The sequence below is a fragment of the Musca autumnalis genome, unplaced genomic scaffold, assembly GCF_047663935.1.
Source record: "Musca autumnalis isolate F117 unplaced genomic scaffold, ASM4766393v1 scaffold_4, whole genome shotgun sequence".
NCBI lineage: Eukaryota > Metazoa > Arthropoda > Insecta > Diptera > Muscidae > Musca > Musca autumnalis.
The window spans coordinates 103,471,502-103,494,666 of NW_027411977.1; the positions used below are offsets into that span (position 1 = coordinate 103,471,502).

The 23,165-nt window shown below is 34.6% G+C and overlaps 1 protein-coding gene across 1 annotated transcript in view; it reads left to right on the plus strand.

The window, feature by feature from the left end:
• The window catches only part of LOC141403035 (uncharacterized), a 416,517-nt gene that overhangs the window by 316,014 nt on the left and 77,338 nt on the right, over positions 1-23,165 (plus strand). Inside the window, exon 15 of the mRNA XM_073985168.1 lies at positions 3,950-4,129. Within this exon, the coding sequence (XP_073841269.1) occupies positions 3,950-4,129 (180 nt within the window). The remainder of the gene's footprint in view (positions 1-3,949; positions 4,130-23,165) is intronic.

Here is a 23,165-nt window from a genome sequence, read left to right on the forward strand (position 1 = left end):
ACGGTAAATCATGATAACTTGATAGAGATCCTACTTTCAATCGGATTGGAAGACAGTGACATAAACTGCATTAAAAACCTATACTGGAAACAGATAGCAAACATTCAAGTAGATAATGAATTAACTGACGATGTTCCAATTTCAAGAGGCGTAAGACAAGGCTGCATATTGTCCCCTCTTTTATTTAACATATATTCTGAGAAAATATTCGAAGAATCTGTACGTGGAAAGAATATTGGTATCCAACTAAACAACACCTTAATAAATAACATACGCTATGCTGATGACACCGTATTAGTAGCAAGCAGCATAGCTGGACTACAAAAATTAATAGACGCAGTAACACAAAATAGCGAAATATACGGATTAAAAATCAACTTTAAGAAGACAAAATATATGGTAGTAAGCAGGAATCATGCCGACAATAATACGCCACTAAAGATAAATAATGATGAAATAGAGCGAGTGACAACCTACAAATACCTCGGTATTCAAATCAACGATAAATGGGACATATCAAGAGAAATTAAATGCCGAATAGAAATGGCAAGAAACAATTTTTTCAAACATAACAAAGTTTTACTTAGCCACGACATAAGTCTTACTACAAAAATACGATTTGTAAAATGTTACATATGGTCCGTTTTATTGTACTCTGCGGAAACATGGACTTTGAAAGCTGTAGATGAAAAAAGACTGAACTCGTTTGAAATATGGATATATCGTCGAATTTTAAAGATCCCATGGACCGAGCGCATTACAAACGACGAAGTGTTAGAACGCATGCAAGTCGAACGCCAATTAATAAAAAATATAAAAACACAAAAAACCGCATATCTTGGTCACATTATGAGACATGAAAAATATAAGCTTCTGCAAACAATTATCCAAACAAAAATCGATGGGAGAAGACCGAGAGGGCGACGGGAAACATCATGGCTCAAAAACATTCAAGACTGGACAAAGTATATAAACATTTTACCAACAACAGGGGTATGTTAATGATAAAAAAACCCCATTTAAGCGCAATTCGGCTTATACAAATTGCAGGAAAGCAAAAAGTTGGACTCAGGATTGTATTCCATAGCAGTTTCCAGTTCATTAAATATGAAATTGGCGGTTAAAAACGCCTGAAATGGTTAACTACTTAACAGAATGTTGTTATGATATCGTAACAACAGAGCTTAACTCCATCTATTGACAAATCGTCGGTGTCATGCTTAAGTGTTCCATACGCCATTTGCCTGATTCGAGAAAAACTCAAGTTAATGTTTAAGGCCATACAGCACAAAAAAGGTGCAGTAATCCAATACTTTAAGAGCTCAGTTCTACTTAACTAAACTCATAGAATATATCAGTAGTTTATTTTAGTCAGATATCTGTGATAGTCTAGAAGTTATGGCCAATTTTTGTTATTTCAAAAAGTTGCTGAATTGTTCCATGGAATCTTTTTTTCATGGTTTTGGCCGTTTGTGTCACATGGAACACGTTTTGTCACATTTCAACCAAAACACTTTTTATCAATCGTGTTCCACCTCCCTTATATGAAGTGCTACTGTGGAGTTTAAAAATCAGGACTTTAAGTGAAACATTTATTTTTCTCATATAAATACAATATGACCATTATTATAGGTTTCCTTAACACTTATTTAAGGGATTTCCTCCACTTATCACTATTTTTTTTTTTTTTGTGGTAAAAATTTCGATCGGACAAAACGGATTGGTATTTTGCATTTCTAAGGTAACATAAACCACTTAAACGCGATTTTCTTATAATACCATTTTTGTAGTCGGTAAGCTACAAGTCGAATGGACGTTTTATCGTATATTTTTGAGGACTTACATCAAAATTTTGTCTTTAAACTAGGGATTTTTTGTTTAAACGATTGATAAATTTTCGTTTTCATATAACAATACAATAGATGTCTTCGCAACATTTTAAAAATATGGTGGCCAAGGACTATCTCAAATGAAGACCTCCTACAACTGGCTCAGCAAGAAGATATTAACATACAAATAAAACGACGCAAATAGAACTGGATCGGTCACACACTCCGTAAGCCTTTTGATGATATCTGCCATGAAACACTGAGCTGGAATCCCCAGGGTAATCGCAGCAGTGGACGGCCAAAAACCACTTGGCGAAGAACCATTTTCAATGAAACCGGAAAAACATTCAATGAGTTAAGATACATTGCATCGGATAGAGTAAGATGGAGATTCTATGTGAATAGTTTATGTTCCTGATGGAATATGCTAATAAATAAAATATAACAATACAATATTCAAAAATATTTGGATTTAGAAACTATTATTCTTCAGTTTTTAAACCAAGTCCTTTAAAAAATTTGTTCCATACGCCACACTTATCCGTAACTTGGCAAAAATGGGAAATTTTTTGTTCCAAACGCCATCATTTTTGGTGCGGAACAATTCGTTTTTGCCTCTTTTTGTTCCATACGCCAAACGAAATGGATATGGAACTAAAAAGTTCAAAGATGTTTTGTTCCATACGCCAGGCTTTTTTTTTGGGTCACAAAGCGGATATGGAACATACTGGCATCTGAATATCTCAGAAACTATACGAGAAAAAAACCGTCCAAAAAATCTGAAAGAGCATGGTTCAAAACCTTGTAAGGTACCTTTATCTCAAAATGTCAAAAATGGCGTATGGAACACTTAAGCATGACACCGACGATATGATGACCGACAAAACTTTTACCGTGGTAATTGAGGCAGCGAATGTAGGTTGCTTCAACAAAAATCAAAGTGATTCGAGAGTAGGTTTTAATGTGAACTTATCCGAAATTGTGTGTGGGAGCTTCCCAAAAGAGTGGACAAATATAGTCCATATTCTAATCTGATCTATATCTGGTAGATATATAAACATGTGCAAAGTATGGACCAAATATGTAACTTCCTTCAAGAGTTATCGTGCTCACAATTTTTTCGAACATTTTTGAACTTTTGTGGGGGAGGTACCGGAAGGAGTGGACCGATATAACCCATCTTCGAACTTAAACTAAGCTTGGACAAAATATTACGAAAGCCAAATTTAGGACCGAATCGACAGATCCGTTCGAGACTTACCTTGCGCTCCAACAACTACACATGGTGTAACAAGGTTTTTTTTTGCCACTTTCAGGATATTTTGTCAGGAAATATGGACTTGCCCCTGATGAAAATTTTACCGTCGTATGGCGGGCAGTGAATACAAGTTGCTACAACAATAATCAGAGTAATTCAAGAGCTGATCCTAAACTGAACTTTTCCGAAATGTTATGTGGGAAGTACCCGAAGGTGTGGACCGATTGAGTCCATATTGTAACCTCCTCTAAGTGTGGTAGAAATTTCACGATGTGCAAAGTATGGACCAAATCGGTTATTCCCTGTAAGAGTTATCGCGCACAAATGTTCCGAACATTTTCGAACTTTTGTGGGGGAGGTACCGGAAGGAGTGGACCGATATAACCCATCTTCGAACTTAATTGATTCCAAATTGTCTGAAACGGATTTCGTCCAAACATACTTGGGGTCTTAAAAATTATTTCGATGAGGCACATTTTCTAAAACTTCCCTAAAAACATAAATTAATACAATTACAAAGAATACATACCATCTTATTCTTCCGCCCACAAACTTTATTTAAACAAATTATTATTTTATTCTCTGTGTTTTCTTTTTTAATAAAATAATGTGATTTTTTAATTTCCTTCATAAGCGTGTGAGGGGTAAAAAGTGTTTCTTCTAAACCGGAATATTTTATTGTTATTACAGCATTGCAATTATTGTTTTAGCTGATTTTCTTTGTATCATATATATATATATATATATCTATATATACATTTGTATTATTACAGGTCCTTTTCTTCCTCATGAACTTTTGTCCTAATTTTCACTGTTACATTACACATTGTTTGTCTATTCTTTTTTGTTCTATTTATTTTAGGGTTCAAAACTTAGATTCAATTGTACGTGTTGCTGACCGTGAACTGCCGGTGGTGAACACAAGAGGTGATGTCCTGTTCAATTCATGGAAGGGTATATTTAATGGCCAAGGAGGTTTCTTTTCACAAGCACCACGCATATACAGTTTCAGTGGTAAAAATGTGTTAACGGATCCCTTGTGGTAAGTCTTTATTAATAAGTATGATTTTTAAAAATGTTTGTTTTATTGACACTTGGGGAAATTTAATATTGATATTGATAATAATTATAATAAATCCAAATAAATATCGTTGATATTGAACTTCTGAATAAATATTCTACATAGTTACAATTAACTAGTTATAACAAGAAGCATTACCTCTTATTAGTGGAGTTTATGTGGGTTGTGGAATTTTAAACCAAACATTTACAACTTCATTACCCATTAAGAATACAGTAATGAGACAGAGAAAAACAAGTAAGCAAAGGCTATAGTCGGACAGGGCCGACCATACGATACCCTGCACCACTACCCCGCGAGTTAGCTTTCATCAAATCAAAGTTTCTTTTGGACAAATAAGCTAATTGTAAAAAAACATTTTTGGAGTCTGCAACCTTATCACATTAAGTTTAAATAACAATATAATAATTGTTCCACAAACATCACAGAAGGGACAGGGCGTGCACCACGATTGATATTACAGCAATAGTATGGGACCTACTGTTTATCGCCGAGTCCGAAAGGCATGTCTTAAAACACAACCTGTAGAGAAGTTGTACATGGTTGAAATACTCAGAAAATGTCGCCAACTTTACTGAGGGGTATTTTTCCATCGTTGGAAATTTGATGTTTGCTGGCCGGGAATCGAACGCCCGACCTTCAGCGTGCAAGGCGGGTGTGCAAACAATTGTACTATGGTGGCACCAATAAGTAATTTTAGAACGGACATTTAGTCTGGACCTAATTTTTTGCAAATTTTTACATATTTGCTAAACCATATGCATGACTTTGTGCCCTAACTATCCCATAGAATTGGCTGAAAGTTTTATTAGGTATTCGTTCATCACAATTTTCGACCTGAAATTTATCGGTATAGGTCCAGGTCTTCATATAGCTCCCATAGAACCGTACCTCCCGATACCCGGTATTTTGTAGGTTGTGGCCTCAATATCAAACTGAAGTGGCTGACATTTTGTATTCAGTCTTCGTTGGAGGTAAAAAAAACTTTCCACCTGAAATTTGTCGTTATGTGTTCACGTCTTCATATAGCTCCCATAACCAGAACCTACCGATTTTCTGTACTTTGAAGGTTATGGTCTCAATGTCCCTCCGAATTGGCTAAAATTTGGTATTAAGTCTTCATTGGGGGTATTAAACTTTCCATCTGAAATTTGTCGGTATAGGTCTAGGCGTTCATATAGCTCCCATACAACGAAAGCTCCCCATTTTCGACATTTTGAAGATTGTGGCTCTGGTTACAGATTTCTCTATTTTATTGACTTGTCTGAAGTGAATTTTAAACAGAAAAATGTACACGTAATAATTTTAGAAGATATTATTGAAATATATGTAGCATACGAAAGTATGTGAAATACAGAAATTTTCCATATGCAAAAATAATATTTGCATATGCTTAATTTATATATTTCGCATATTTATGCATATGTGGTATATTTCGATTGGAATTTAATTAGAAGCCAAAAATATGCAAATTTTACAAAAATCGGTGTTGCATAAAATTCCGCTGTCTACATATCATTCAGCTGATATTAATCGGGGTGCTCTCATTGATATGAGAGAAGGCTCCCTTGTCCCTACTGGAATGTTTGTGGAACAATTATATACAGTACATTTTAAGAAATATTCTTAAATTTGAAAATTGGCGTTGTTTAGCAATTTCTGCTACATCTTTAAATTTTGAACAATTGGACAGGTAATATGATAGGGTTCCACGCAATTTGTAAGAACTGGGAATTTGTCTGTCATGATAGAGAAAATTTGTAGCATGGGAGGAAGATGTGGTTCTCTTCACAAAACTCATTATATCTTAGGTAGTAGGTCCGTTACCAAGCACACATATTATTGCAATTTTCATCAGAGGAAAGATCGGTAGTTAATTTTTCGTATATAGGCGACTTTGCCGGTATATGGCCTCCAGGGATTCAAATATGGACCAAAAACAAAATTTTTTTATTTAGCATACAAAAGTAATGGTCCATTGTACCCGCTAAATAATATCAGATCATCATCAAAAATTTTAGGCACCTTCTTCGACCTAAACCCCTACCTCGTGCAAAATTTCGTGACTTTTGATCTAAAATTGCGACCTCTAGTATGCTTTTGATTACATTACAAGCAAAACACTCGATATATTAGGCTGTAACTCTGTTATCTGACCACATAAATCAACATAATTGGCATCAATGGAAAGGGAAAGAGCTGTCCTTCCATATATTATTTATGTGGGCGGAATGTGTTGTCCAGGAATAAAGATATTACCGGTATATTAAAAATTTTCACAATTTTCACACAAAAGTTGTGGTCCATTTAACCCTCTAAACATCATCCGATCACCACTTCAAATTGCAAGCTTCTTCTTTCTCATATAATCTTACATTATTTAACATTTCGAGGCGATCGGACTATAATTGCGACATACAGAGCCGCTACAAAATTGGATAAAAATTTTGTTTTTGGTCCATTTCACCCGCTTAATATTTCTCGATCATCACCAATAAGAATAGGGATCTATTCTGATCTGGACCCGACCTACATACAAAATTTCGTGACGATCGGTCCATAATTGCGGCCTGGAGCGTGTTTACAATTTATAATGGACAGACGGACGGACGGACAGACACACATCTCAAAATCGCTTTATCTCGTCGAGATATGAAGATTGGTATACCACATTGGGGGTCTCCGACGAATATTTCGCGGTGTTACATGAATTCTTACCAAAACAAACTTATAATACCCTTTTCCACATTGTGGTATAGGGTATAATTAAAGAAAACATTTCAAGCGTAATGGAATATTAGACGAAATATAAAATATATTGTAAGAACAAAAAAAAAAAAAAAAAGAGAACAGGGCAGAACAGAAACAAACTTAGACTTAGCAATAAGTCCCGCCGGAGTAATTGACTTTACCATATACTCCGAGAACCAATCGAAGAGATAGCCATTCGAAATATTGGAAAAAATAATGTTCGATTTGCGATGTTTTAGATCATTAAAATATTTTATAGGGAAGAAAGGGTTCAGTAGTCCGCTTTGGATACGTTTCACAAATTACAGAAAGATCGTCATAAAATCAAGGCGTAATTAAATTTTAACAAGTACAAAGGGGTTAAGTTCGCCATGGACAAATTATTTATACCTCCCATCATGAATTATTCTAAACAAGAATATAATAATTACTTTTCTTTCGGTTACGAAAGTACCTATATCTATAATTTGTGGTGGGGTAGTTTTGTGAGAACACTAGATTCCTAATTACAGCCGATTAAGAACGAAAACATAGATAGAAATTTCAAAATACCTGACATCCGCATGTACCGTTATATGGAGGCCATACCAAAACGTGAGCATAAGTCCATAATTTTTGTTGAAGGATATTTTTGACCACAATATTTAATGCCAATTTGTTGCTAATTCGGTCAGATAATGTAACATAAAACTACATAATATTTGAAATCGTGCGGTATCATTATATAAGGGCTATTCCAAAACGCGGACTTTTTTAATTTTTTTTTTTTTTTTTTTTTTTTTTGAAGAAGTGTTTTGACCAGTTTGAACCCTAAATGCCAAATTACATCTAATTTCGACCGAAAATGTCGATCAAAGCTTTTAATACTTGAAGTTGGGCGGTACAGTTATACGGGGGCCATACCAAAACGTGGGTTTAAGTCCAGCTTTGTTGAAGAAGATTTTAGGCAACTACATTTAATGCCAAGCGGACCCATTTCCTCACTTTTTCGTAGTGAAGTTATTGAATATTGGCTTCACAGAAAACCAAATTGAGTCCAAAATTCAAAATTACATCCAAATTATGCCTAAAATGTCGATAAAAACTTCAAATGCATAAGTTCAATATTGTAGCGCCCTATATCAACTTGTTTACATTCTAGAGTGATTACCACAGATGGATGGACGAACGAACATGAATAAAAAATTGTCAACACTGATCAATGTCCAATATTTTAGGTACAACTTTTGAGTTCTCAGTTGAAAGAAATCTCGAGGAAAATTCTGACTATTATTAAATGTTGGTAAATAAAAATTTTACGCATACGAATCGCTCAATCTACTTACATTCTTTTAGAACTTCAAATTTCCCCATAGCATACAACAATTCGGACATGGCAACATTTTGACCGTTTTTTATACACTTAATCATAATATGAATGATATATGTAATTAAATTTGTCATTCAGTTTGAAATACATCGAATTATTCGTCGGAGACCCAATAGAGTGTATATGCAAAAGATGCATAATGCACAAATGTTTATGAAACAAAGTATATAAACATTTTACCAACAACAGGGGTATGTTAATGATAAAAAAAACCATTTAAGTGCAATTCGGCTTATACAAATTGCAGGAAAGCAAAAAGTTGGACTCAGGATTGTATTCCATAGCAGTTTCCAGTTCATTAAATATGAAATTGGCGGTTAAAAACGCTTGAAATGGTTAACTACTTAACAGAATAGGTCTGTCTGGTTACCCTAAAATTTGTAACAACTTGTACCAATTGTTGCTGGAAGTCGTCTGTTAACCAGCATTGATGCTCAAATTATTTTGTTCATTTGTCTCTCCGAGACTGTCTTTCCCTTGCTAAACCACGGCAGATGAGAAAAAAGAGAATGTGTGTTGTTGTTGTAGTCACGTTAACGTATATGGATGATCTTGGCTGGTTAACCAGCCAAGATCATCCATATACGTTAACGTATGTAAGAATAACAATCAGTCGTCGTTGAGCAGCCGACAAGTAAACATGTGCATGGATATACGCATCATTTTAGTGGGGACACATGTTTACTGGTCACAGGTCTAGCAACCACTGAATGCTGATACAAACTTTCTTGTGATTCTCTCACTACTTTACTCTCTTTTTATTTTGAGCATCAATGCTGTTAACACAAAAGACCAGGAAAAGAGAGCGATTCGAGAGAGACATTTTGACAGTTCTTTTACTGAGAGTTTGCAAATTCTTGCTGGACAAATTTCCTCTAGCAATGCTTCTTCTTCCTGAAAACAGTCCATCATCTGTTTTTAGTTTTTTGTTGATTTATTTTTGTGAACATTAAAAACAATTTTATTGTGGAAATAACATAGTCTAATTGTATTGTTTTATGGAGAATATATTTGTAAAGTGGATAAATACTTGTTTGTTTCATTTTCTTACGTGTTTGCTTCCTTTATTGCAAACCCGTTCGTAGGTATTGATATGGTTACGAAGTTTTTCGGCAAATCACACACACGCGACCCGAACGCAAAGTAAGAGAACAAATGTTTTGATTTTTTTACTTCAGTCTTGTACTGAATGTCATGCAAGCAGGTTGGTGCCGCTTTATTTGTTTTTTTTGGGTACACTGAAAAGTACAGCAAATATATGGAGGGAAGAATTTGAAAATAATTTTTTATTTTGTATTAATATTTTTAATGACGCAGAATGCCTCGTCTGCAATGCAACAATAAAAAATGTATATAAACAAAGGAGAGGATTCGAAATGCGGTATATGCATCTGTTTGCTTTGATGAAAGCAATGATATAAGGGACACAAGTCAAATGCTAATTTATATTAGAACCGTAGACAATTTGTTCAATGCATTTGAAGAAATTTTAAAGTTGAAATCGCTATCATTAATTAACTCTTAGCAATCTCAGTTTTAATAAAAGAAACTGAAGTGGATACTTTTGACTGTGATTCACTGTATGTATATTATTTTTAATTTTAGTCATACAAAGCGAACGCGCCAACAATATATTTTTTCTATTTGAAAATTTTGCCGTTTTAGACGAAGATCATTTTTAGTATTATTTTTTTTTTTTAATTTATTAATCGAGCTTTTTTTTATGATCTATAATGCAAATGAAAAAGGAAAGCCGACGATTCGAACCCACACACCCACCACTATGTTTGGCTCTGAACGCTAACACGCCGTGACAACGTTTTTCCTGTATTTTTCATTTCATACTCAATATGAAAATCATCACCCTGTTCTGTTCTGTCAGTGTAATTTTACCCACACATAAACAATTTAAGCGCTCGCTCTTCTTGGTCGGCTATGCTTTATTGGCGAGCTGATTGCTTGCTGGTTTTTGCAGGGAAGGTGTCCGTTTACTTTTTACAATTTTCTAGCAAAAGAGAATAAAAACCCCTTACTCTCTGAGAAAGTTCTTGCTGGACAATTCTTGCTGGGAAAGTAACCAGAAAGACTTAATGTTGTTATGATATCGTAACAACAGAGCTTAACTCCATCTATTGACAAATGTTAACAATTGAGTTTTCCAATCTTTATGTATTTAAACTTTGGTATATGTTTTTGATCAGCATAAAATTCTAAGTCGATATAACGATGTGCGTCCGTCCGCTTTTTGAAATCAAGGTGCTGCTTGAAATATTTAAGATAGAGCTTTGTAGTGTGGTACAGAAGCTTCTATTACTTCCACGATATTTGCTATGGGTTATATCGGTCAACTTTTTCATAAGCCCCTATAGAACGCTACCTTCCGATTTTCGATATTTTTAAGCTTGTGGCCTAGCTTCAAAATACCAAAAAATCTGAAGGTACTGTTCTATAAGGGTTATGTAAAGACGTAGACCTGGGGCCTAATTATGTGATTCGATATCGAGTTGTTTCGAAACGAGTACTTAATGTTGGGATGACAATATTCGTTATCGAGTAAAATTATCGAGTTATTTCGAGAAATTACTCGTAGCTAAATTGCCTATCGTAAACTAACAAAATGAAAGATTTTTTTATCTTTTTGTTTAAAATGTAAAAATTGTTGTTTGTTGTCGGTTTATAAAAGAAAAATAAAACAAGTAAAATAGTATCAGTCGGCTTTGCCGACAGAGATATACCCTCAGCCTGTGTATATTGAAACAATTATTTCCCAAAATACGTATGTATTTAGGGGGTTTTAAAAATTTTGGGCATTTGAACCGACAAAGATGTTGATTAGGATTAAAGATCAAAAGTTTTGCGGAGGAGATACTAAAAGGAATGGATCGACATTGACCGTTATGGAAGTGGATCTCCAGCCACAACATATGGTGCCATAGGGGGTTTTTACACTATACGGGCTGTTTGCTCAAGAAGTATGGACTTGCCCCTAAAAAACGTTTACCATCGTAATAGAGGCAGCGAATGCAAGTTGCTTCAACAAAAATCAAAGTGATTATATTAGGTCATTATTATTAGGATGTGTAAAGTATAGACCAATTCGGCCACTCCCTTCAAGCGTTACCGTGCGAACAATTTTTCCGAACAGTTTTGAACTTTTGTGTGGGAGGTACCTGAAGGAGTGGACCAATATGGCTTATCCTCAAACTTAAACTATATTTGGACAAAATATTACTAAGGCCATATTTTGGACCGAAGCGGCAGTTCCGTTCGAGAGTTATCTTGGGCTCCAACCACCTCACACGGTGTTATAGGGGTTTTTTGCAACTTTCAGGCTATTTTCTCAGGAAGTGTGAACTTGCCCCTGACGAAACTTGTACCGTCGTATGGATGGCAGTGAATACAAGTTGCTAACACAAAAATCAAAGCGATTCGAGAGATGGCCCTAAACTGAACTTTTTCGAAATTTTGTGTGGGAGGTACCCGAAGGAGTGGACCTGTTGAGACCATATTGGAACTTCATATTACTCTGGAAGAAAGTTTACGCTACACATAGTATGGACCAAATCGGTCAAGAGTTATCGTGCGCACAAACTTTCCGAACATTTTCGAACTTTTGTGGGGGAGGTACCTGAAGGAGTGGACCAATATGGCTTATCTTCAAACTTAAACTATATTTGGACAAAATATTACTAAGGCCATATTTTGGACCGAATCGGCAGATCCGTTCGACAGTTATCTTGGGCTCCAACCACCTCACACGGTGTCATAGGGGTTTTTTGCAACTTTCAGGCTATTTTCTCAGGAAGTGTGGACTTGCCCCTGACGAAACTTGTACCGTCGTATGGATGGCAGTGAATACAAGTTGCTAACACAAAAATCAAAGCGATTCAGAGTGGCCCTAAACTGAACATTTCCGAAATTTTGTGTGGGAGGTACCCGAAGGAGTGGACCTGTTGAGACCATATTGGAACCTCATATTACTCTGGTAGAAAATTTACGCTATACATAGTATGGACCAAATCGGTCACTCCCTTCAAGAGTTATCGTGCGCGCAAACTTTCCGAACATTTTCGAACTTTTGTGGGGGAGGTACCGGAAGGAGTGGACCGATGTAGGTCATCTTCGAACTTAAACTAAGTTTGGGCAAAATATTACGACAGCCAAAATTTGAACCGAATCGGTTCATCCGTTCGAGAGTTATCGTGTGCTCCAGCCAGCAGGACATACAGACAGACGGACATGGCTAGATCGACTCAAAATTGTCTGAAATACATTTCGTCCAAACATACTTGGGGTCTAAAACCATTATTTCGGTGAGGCACATTTTCATCGTATACATATACCCTCCTTAGCCTAAAGGCTGAGGGTATAATTAGAAAATCAGCATTTTTTTAACAAAATAAGAAGAAAAATTGGGAAAAGTGTTTTGCACTCGTTTAAGAAATTGTAATAAAAATAGAATTAAAATAAATATACAAATTTATGCATTCATTAGCCAAAATTTACTGTTTGCAGTCTTTCAAAATAATTTGAAAAAAATAAGCATTTTCGCGAAAAAAAATAATAGCCTTTGTTATAGGTGAACAACATTTAATATAATATATCCGCCGTTGTTTACCAAAGGAAAGATTCCTTCAGAGAGCTTAAGCAAAAAACTCTCCAAATTCTCTCATTTATTTTGAGAGATGTATAAGCAATTTGTTAAAACAATGTCAAAAAGGTTTTGTAAACATAAATAATTTTCTTATTTTCTTAGCACTACTTCATTCCGAAATTATTATTCAATGTATTGTTCAACAAATTCCGCAAAAATTTACGATTTCTCATTCATAATTTTGTTTTTTTAGTTTTTGTTTTAAAATCAAAACATTTTGGCGTCTACCTTCATAATGTTGCTTGCGGTTTCCATAGTTCGATTACCGGTTACTATCGAAAAAATTGATAACATTGCTTGAACGTTTTCGATCGAGACTTGTCATGCCGTTTTTTTTATCGTGTCAAAAACTAATTCACGAGCAATTTATAAATCGAATCAAATCACATTATTAGGCCCCTGTACCGAAAAATTTTAAGTGGAAAGTTTTATACCCTCAATGAATTTTCATTATTCCACCAAAATGGCTGAAATTTGGTAGTTAGTGTACGTGGGGGTATAAAACTTTTCACTTGAAATTTGTCGGTATAGGTCCACGTTTTGTATAGCCCCCATCGAACGGTAAGGGTTGTGGGCTAACCTTCGCATCGAAGTGGATGAAATTTGGTATTTAGTCTTCGTTTGAGTCACAGTACTTTCCTCTAGAAATGTACATATCCACGTTTTGAAACAGCCACCACAGAACAGTAGTACCGATTTTCGGTATTTTGAAGGTTTTAGCCTTATTGATTAACCGAAATGTGTTATTTAGTCTTCGCTATGGATACACAAATTGTAACAGGTAAAAAATAGCCCTTAAAAAATCAGACAGCCTCCATATAAGGAAACCAGCATATTTAAGCCTCTTTGAAGATTTTAGTCACATTTTTTTAAACAAAGTTTTAGTTAATCCACATAAAGCGTTTAAAATCCACAAAAAATGGTTGCAAACATTTACGTAAATGTCGAGTATTTTGCATATTTTGCAGGGTTTTTTTTATTTTTTTTATAATATTGTTTGTTATCTGTCACTTTGGCTTATGTATTTACAAGCATTTGGCCTAAACGCAAGTAATTTTGATGAAACATTTATATATGCCATATAAATTTAATCTTAAATGTTACATTCATATAAATTAATGCTTTTGTTAGAAATGTAGTAAGAGTATTTTTTCAATCGAAAACCAAGGGATTGTCATGTAAGAATACACCTATATTACCCTTCAAAATTTTCGGCATTTTTAAAAGAAGGCCCGATTGTAGGAACACTGAAAAATGCTTTCAAAGTCTAAAAAACATCATTTTCATATAAAACAAAATTTTCGGCGCTATGTATATGGGTTAATTATAATTTTGTGTTCCCAAAAGATATAAAACTTATACGCAAAAACTATCCATATAAATGCAGGTTTGAGTCTAGCCCCCATGAACTTGTGTTTTACAATTTTATGTACATATTGCGAGGGGGTTTTTTGTCAAATGTACGAACCGAGATTGCTATTATTTGGTATTGCTTGAAATCAGAGGCTACGAAAGTTCAATTCGAAAATTGCAAGTATTTGCCCATGTTTTGTAAAGAATAACCATGATCTCTTCTAAAGGGTTGTGCTTCATATTCGTCCTCCACGCAGAAAATTGCCAATATAAAGGGAATGTCCAAGGAATAAGCCATAACGTGGAGGAAGAGCTCAGTACTTTCATAAACGAAAGGAAATTAATTGTTCCTATTCGCTTCAATACAGAGTATACAAATTTCGGACTGGCCGAACTTAACGTCGTTTTTTACTTGTTTTGGTTTTACTTTATCATAACAACATTATATTTCAGCTTTCAAAGGTGTACTAAACCTTGAGTGGCTATCAATTTTGCTCGGATTAACGAGCAAACCCAGAGTTATTTTGTTGTTGTCTGTTTTTTATTTTGCTAAGCAATGTACGTTTCTATATAACAGTGGTCTTATATTTTGCCTTAAGGGAACATATGTAAATGTTACCGGTTCCGTTTTTCTGCACTGCAGCCACCCACATGATTACCGTATCTTCCCACTCAAATGCAAACATGGAGCTTAAGATTAAATATATTAAAGGCATAAATGTTTTATGTTTTGTGAAATAATTCTTTTTGTTAGATTAACAATTAGCGATATCCAATGTTTACGTTTTCCATACACTCATAAACGAACGAACCAATTTAAATCAAAAGATAAATTTGTAAATGTGAATGTTTGAATGTTGAAAAGCAAACATCCATTTATACGTAAGTTAAGTACCTTCGAAATCACCCACAGCAATTCAAGTGGAGTGCTGCGATTTAAGTAACATTTTAATTGAAACGTACAACACAGTTATTGCCAATTCATTTTATTTCTACTTATTACGGGCTCATAATATTTTGGCTTTTTCTCGGTATCTGTAGGTTGTGACTTTTTCCACAAACAAATTATATTTTGTTTGTTATAAATAAAATTATAATTTTTATATCAAGCATATCAATTTGGAAACCATTTCTAATTTGGATTTACCATCTTCAGAAATAATAAAACAATTCCAAAAACTGTACATAATGCGTAACAAAAAATAAAAAGTGCAAACAAATTTTTCTTATCATCGATAAAGTTATGGCAGAGAACTACCAAACACAAAATATATCAAAGGAAAAAACAAACTCATCGAATGGCCCAAAACCTGGAACTACTTGCCCTTTTTACGGGGGCGTGCCTACATCCATGGAGGTTTTCTACCTACTGAGAGTCCAAAATACCAAGTTACATCCACTTTAGAAAAACAAGTAAGAAAGTATCAGTCAGCTGTGCTGACAGAATAGATATACCTTCAGCCTATGTGAATTTAAACTTTCATCTACGGACATATCTTTTTAGAATTTTGTGGTTCTTTTTGGGCAGTGTTTGAATTTGCTACTAGTTTTTCACAGCATAGCACAAGGTCTATGATGGTGCTGTGAAAGTGACGCAGCATAGCACATAGCCACAGCATCAAAAATAAAAACGAGTGCTATTGCTATGCTGTGCTGTTTTCAAAAACAAAATTGAAAACTGTTGCTGTCCTATGCTGCGAACATAAACGTAGCATAGCACAAGGTCTATGCTGTGCTTCTCAAATCTTCACAGCACATAGCATAGTCATCAAAATCAAAAACGAATGCTATTGCTATGCTGTGCTGTTTTCAAAAACGAAAACTGTTGCTGTGCTATGCTGCGAACATAAAAGTAGCATAGCACATAGCATAGTCATGAAATCGAAAAACGATTGCTGTGCTCTGCTATGCTATAAACATTTCTACATATATAGCATAGCATAATTAATGTTAACCCAGCATACTCACTAACCCCCCTTATTATAAAGCCTTCTTTGGTTATAGTTTGGATTTTTCGATCAGATTTTTTAGCGTTCCGGTTAAAATAATATTAAAAGGGATCATTCAATTTCAAGGAGAACTTTCTTGGCATTAACATATAATGTGAAAATTATATTTTTAATGTCTTCAAATTCGTTTATTTTGCGTTTTCAAATACATCCAATAGTAAAAGAAAACTTATAATAATGGCCCTATGAGTTGTTCATTGTTGTTTATTGCTTACAAGGTGCATACATGGTACTTTTTTATCGATTGGATAATAAATGTGGTCTATAGATTGATTTTGTGAAAATTCGCCTTTGGCCCTATAAAATTAATTATACCCTACACCACTATGTGGGGAGGGTATTATAAGTTGGTTTTGGCCAAAAAGTTTGTAACGCATCGAAATAACGGTCGTATACCCATACTTATATATATCAAAATGAATGTCTCGACGAGCTGAGTCGATCTGGCTATGTGTGTCCGTCCGACCGTCCGTCCGTCTGTCCATCTTAACCTTGTAATCACGCTACAGGTCGCAATTTTGATCGGATCGTCACGAAATTTTGGATGTTGATGGGGGTCCCGGAGGGGAAGAAGCCTATTGATTTTGGTGATGGTCGGATAATATTTAGGTGTCAGAATGGGAAAAAAACTTATGTGGATAAAAAGATAAAGTTTTTTTTTAAAGCGAATATCTCAACTTCTGTATGGGGCATACCAAAAGCAAAACCTGACAATGAAAGTAGAAAATATCACATTTCTAATGATGTAAAGTAGGTTCTCGTAGGTGATCAAACAACGAAGATATCACAATAGTCGCAAATAAAACCCAACTTTTCATTTTTGCGATTTTAATTATAATGACGAATATCAAAGTTTTGGTTGGAGACTTTCCAAAAGCAAAGCCTGACTATAAAAGTAGAAGATTCCATCTTTACAATGATGCAAACTAGATCGGCGTAGGCTACCAACTAAAGAAGATATCGCAATAGTCGGTAATACATCCCATTTTTTCATTTTTTTGGAAATCACGCCACAGGTCGCAATTTGGATCGGATCGTCACGAAATTTCGTGGGTTAATGGGGGTCTCACAGAGGAAGAAGCCTATTGATTTTGGTGATGGTCGGATAATATTTAGGGGTCGGAATGAGCAAAAAATTTATTTGGAGAAAAATACAACATTTTATTCCAAAGCAAATATCTCAGCGTCTATAAGGGTATATGAAAAGCAAAACCTGGCAAGGAAAGTAGAAAATATAACCTTTACAACGATGTAACGTAGGTTGGCGTAGGTGGTCAAACAACGAAGATATCACAATAGTCGCTAATAGATCCCAACTTTTAATTTTTGCGATTTTAATAATAATGACGAATATCACACCTTTGGTTGGGGACCTTCTAAAAGCAAAGCCTAGTCAGGTAGAAAATCTAATCTTTAAAATTATGCAAAGTAGGTTGGCGTAGGTGGTCAAATAATAGAGATATCGCAATAGTCGGCAATGTATCTCTTGTTTCACTTTTTCTACAATCACACTACAGGTCGGAATTTTGATCGGATCATCACTAAATTTTCTCACAGAGATAGAAGCATATTGATGTTGGTGATGTCGATAGTAGTCAAATATAAAATTAAATATTAATTATTTTGGTTCAGTTCGCCTTAAGTCATTTGCTATAAAAGCCAGATAGGTGAAAACTTTCGTATCTTCCTAAAAGAAATGTTTTCGAGTGAAACGATTATGCACAGAAGTAGTGGTGTAGGGTATCACATAGTCGGCCCGTACCGACTATAGCCTTTTCTCACTTGTTTTAATTTGTATTGGCGAATTTTCACATTTATTGTCCAATCGATGAAAACAGTTTACAAGTTGCTAAACAAGTAATCCCACAAACATTTTTGAAAATCGGTTCAGATTTTAATTTTGGCTATATAAAGGTCCATGGAAACTTTGAGGCCCCAGTGGCACGTGTTAACATACTCCGATTGAGCTCAAACTCTGACAATCTTAATTTTTAACAAAACTAAAAGTTTTAGGAGGGTGCCGCATAAAAAATCCGATATCGATTTTTAAAACCACTCTAGTACATATATTAAAAATGGTACAAGTGGCATTAACATGCATTTAGAAACTCGAAATTCGCTTTATAAAGGAAAAGTGTCAACATTTCAAAAATAGTAGACTGTTGCAGGTTCTGGAACAGAGCAATAGTTGCGGTCAAAATAATAGTAGTGTGTTAAAAATATCGAAATGTGCAATTAGTCATGGTTTCACAGCTCAATAGCAAATTCCGCTATATTTCAAATACATACTTCTTTGCCATCAAACATTTTTCTGGGTTATGTTTGATGCTATGCTGTTGATTTTGTTCATAGCACAGTTAGTCCGGTCAAAATAGACATTGAAATAGCAAAAATTCCCACAGGGCTGAATTTTTGTGGAGAGCTAGGGTTTGCCATTAGAAGCAACGTCCTAAAAGTCCCCATCCCATCCCCCAAAAGATCCCATGTGTGCAAAAAAAAGTTATTCGGGGTCAAAGGTCAAATTTTAATGGTTTTTAGGTTTTCGGATTTATTTTTTGAAAACGGTTGATCTAATCAAAAAGTGACTAAAGTAAATATTGTGGAGAGAAAAATTATCTACAAGTTTGATTTTTATAAATTTTTCCCTAGAAGGAACCATTCTTGAGATATAGCTGTTCTAAAAAACACATGATTTTTATGCACTTATAAGGGAAATATGCACATATTCATACGAACCGGCTAAAATAAGCGAAGTAACCGGGTCTGTCCCCCAAAAAATATATATTTTCTTGAAGTGCGAAATTATAGCTATATTTAAAAAAAATAAAATAATCCAACAAAATCGGAGCGTGTTTAGTAGAATGATTCAATGTTAGAGTCATTTTATGCAAAAATAGCCCATTTAACCCACATGTGTAATTGTAAGCCCAATGGGAAAGTTTTGTCAGAAGGTAGGGTTTGTTGCGCTGATTACGGAAATGTATAATTTTCAACGGTTGCGGATCCGGTTCGCCGGTTATTCGACCCGAAAGGCCAAATTTAAAAACCAAGTTAGACCCGGTTCTACTGATTCGATTACTGCAAAGTGGATATCGTTTGAAAGCTTATGAAAGTATCTAACACATAGTGTCATTACTTTAACCGGTTCGCCTCATAATGTACTTACGCGGCTAATTTTTTATTTGACCTTTAGATCGCGATATCTCGAAAATGGTAAGTCTTTTTTAAAAATCATAAAGACCACACTTGTGCACAATTATTAAATCTACAACTTTTATTTTAGCCGGCTTTTGCTAAGTCTTACCGTTTTTGAGAAAAATTAAAAAAAAAACTAAATAATGCTTCCAAAAATGACCTTTGACCTTGAATAACTTGTTTTGCACACATGGGATCGATGGGGACTTGTAGGACGTTGCTTCTAATGGCCAACCCTAGCTCTCCACCAAAACTCAGCTTTGTGGGAATTTTTGCTATTTCCCCCTTATACGCATGTCTATTTTGACCGGACTAAGTACAGCAATAGTTTTCGTTTTTGTTTTCCTGACTGCGGCTATTTACTATGCTGTTAAAATGTCTGCAGCACAGCATAGCAATAGCATTCGTTTTTGATTTTGATGACTATGCTATGCTATGTGCTTCGCAGATTTCAGAAGCACAGCATAGACCATGTGCTGTGCTACTTTTATGTTCGCAGCATAGCACAGCAACAGTTTTCGATTTTGTTTTTGAAAACAGCACAGCATAGCAATAGCATATTTTTAGTGATTTCAGTGCTGTGCTGGTAGCAAATTCAAACACTGTTTTTGGGCATTTGAACCTGCCGACAAAAATGTGGATTAGGATTAAAGTTTAAAAGTGTAGCGTAGGAGGTACTTAAAGAAATGGACAGACATAATTCATTATGGGAGTGGATCTTTTTTTGGGAGTCACATCTTTTCGATAGGTATCACGCCCACTAGACATTTCAGTGGGTCATCGTTTAACTTTTGGACCAGTATGCCGGCAAGCATGGATCCACGGAATCCACGGAAAACATAATATCGCTTTAAACAGGACCACAACGAACATAATCGATATACACTGCTAAAGGATCTTCGAACAGACCCTAAACTGCACTTAGACAAAAATGTTGAGTTTTTGTGGGGAGGTACCCTAAGGATAGGACCGATATGGGTCATTTTAGAAATTAAACTAAATTTGGACAAATTTTTAGGAGATCCAAAGTTTGAACCAAATTGGTTACAACGTTCAAGAGATATCGAGCATACAATTTTAGTGACATTTTTTAAATATTGGGGGAAAGTACAGGAAGTTGAGGACCGGTATTGCCCATCTTCGAATTGAAACAAAGTTTGGACAAATTATGACGAAGGTGAAATTTTAGACCATATCGGTTGATCAGTTTAAGAGTTATAGTGCTCTCCAGCCACTATATATGCTGCTATATAGGTTTTTTATAACTTTCGGGCTGTTTTCTCAAGATGTATGGACTTGCTCTTGAAAAAATCTTTTACCGCCGTAATTGAGGCAGCGAACGCAAGTTGCTTCACCAAAAATCAAAGTGATTCGAGAGCAGGTCTTAAAGTGAACTTATCTGAAATTTTGTGTAGGAGGCTATTTTCTCAGGAAGTATGGGCTTGCGCCTGATGAAATTTGTGGTGCCCGGACATAACTCCCACGGACATAACTCCCAAAATGATTTTGGGCGTTATGTCCGCTGCGCTTTGCGGACATAACTCCCAAAATTCAATGGGAGTTATTATGTCCGTTAAGCAAAGCGGACATAACACCCAAAAAAATCGCGGACACAACTCCCAACGATTTTTTTTCTTAATTTATAAATTATTTCTTTGCTTAATTTTGAAATTTATAGTTATACATTATAAGCGGAATTATACATTTGAGAAGGCCTAAGTGCCAACCAATACCGAAGTATCCACTAAATCCTCCTGATTTCATAAAATTATTTAAAAACGAAATTATGTAAGTAGCATTTAGAAGTTTTAAATTGTAAAAATATTTGTTAAGAAAAAAGCGCTATTTTTTCAAAATTATTTTCGTTTTTCAGAAAGTATTTGAATATTTGTACAAACACTTATCTTCTTAAATTGTGAACATATGTTTGTAAAAAATCGCGCGATTTTTGTTTTCAAAAATATTTTCGACTTTTTTTCTCCTTTAATTGTGAACATATTTTTGAACAATTTTACAAAAACTTTTTATTTTCTTAAATTGTGAAAATATCTGTGTAAAAAATCGCGCGACTTTTTTCAAAAATATTTTCGCCTGCGGCGCTTTTCTTTTTTCAGAAAGTATTTAAAAAATTTTACAAAAACTTTTTATCTTCTTAAATTGTGAAAATATTTTTGTAAAAAATCGCGCGATTTTTTCAAAAATATTTTCGTCTGCGGCGCTTTTATTTTTTCAGAATGTATTCGAATATTTTTATAAAATCTTTTTATCTTCTCAAATTGTGAAAATATTTTTGTAAAAAAATCTAGCGATTTTTTTCAAAAATATTTTCGCCTGCGACGCTTTTCGTTTTTCAGAAAGTATTTGAATATTTTTACAAAAACTTTTTATTTTCTTAAATTGTGAAAATATTATTGTAAAAAATCGCGCGATTTTTTCAATAATATTTTCGACTGGGCGCTTTTCGTTTTTCAGAAAGCATTTGAATATTTTTACAAAAACTTTTTATCTTCTTAAATTGTGAAAATATTTTTGTAAAAAATCGCCGATTTTTTGTCAGAAAGTATTTGTGAATTTTAACAAAAACTTTTTATTTTCCTGTAGGCAGCCTTTTTCGTTTAAAATGGGTTTGACGGCAAATTTTGAATATAGTTTGATTTGAGATGGCTACTACTTATTTTGTACTTAATTTTCTTAAAAATTTTAAATCAATTATAATTTTTTTATGAAATGAAAAATGCATATGAACTTAAAGTTAATTTTTAATTTTTTTCTTATACATTTGAAATAAAACTTATATTTAAATAAAAATCAATTAAATTTTAAAAACGGACATAACTCCCATTGGGACTTATGTCCGCTAAGGGCGGTCGGACATAGCTCCCAAAAAATTTGGGAGTTATGTCCGTTGGGAGTTATGTCACGGCACCGAAATTTGTACCGTCGTATGGGATGCAGTGCATTCAAGTTGCTACAACAAAAATCAAAACGATTCGAGAGCAGATCCTTATCTGAACTTTTCCAAAATTTTGTGTGGGACGTACCCAAAGGAGTACCCGAATTTCGTCCAAACATACTTGGGTTCTAAAACCATTATTTCGATGAGGCACATTTTGCCCGTATGAAAGTGTATATACCTCGTTAGCGTAAATGCAATACTAAACTACAGCAACCTGGATTCGAAAATTAGACAAAAGAAACCCTCGATGTACAAAAAATTGGACAATACCGGTTCATGGGGGCTCGAATAAAACCTGGATTGTAACTTCTAGAAACGCCAAATTCCATTTAACAACCAATTCACAAATTCACTACAAAACTATGTCTAATATTTTCAAACAAGTTTAAATCGGGTCGCACAATGGTGCCCCAGTGGACAAAAATCGAAAAATGTGTTGTTGACTTTTTTAAAATTTTCTGATTTCATTTTATAGAGAACACTTCAAAAACGACAATTCTGAAAGAATTTTGTCGATATATGGTGTTACTATAAAGTTATAGCCCCTCAAACATAGAACGTTTTTCGTTAGTAATTTATATTGAAATTTATATAAAAACGGACCACATGTTGAAGGAACTGTATTAAAAGAAGTTAATGGAATTATTACATCTTTTGAAATGGGAATTAAAGAGTGGTCAATGGACTTCTTCTTTGTTAAAAAAATGTTT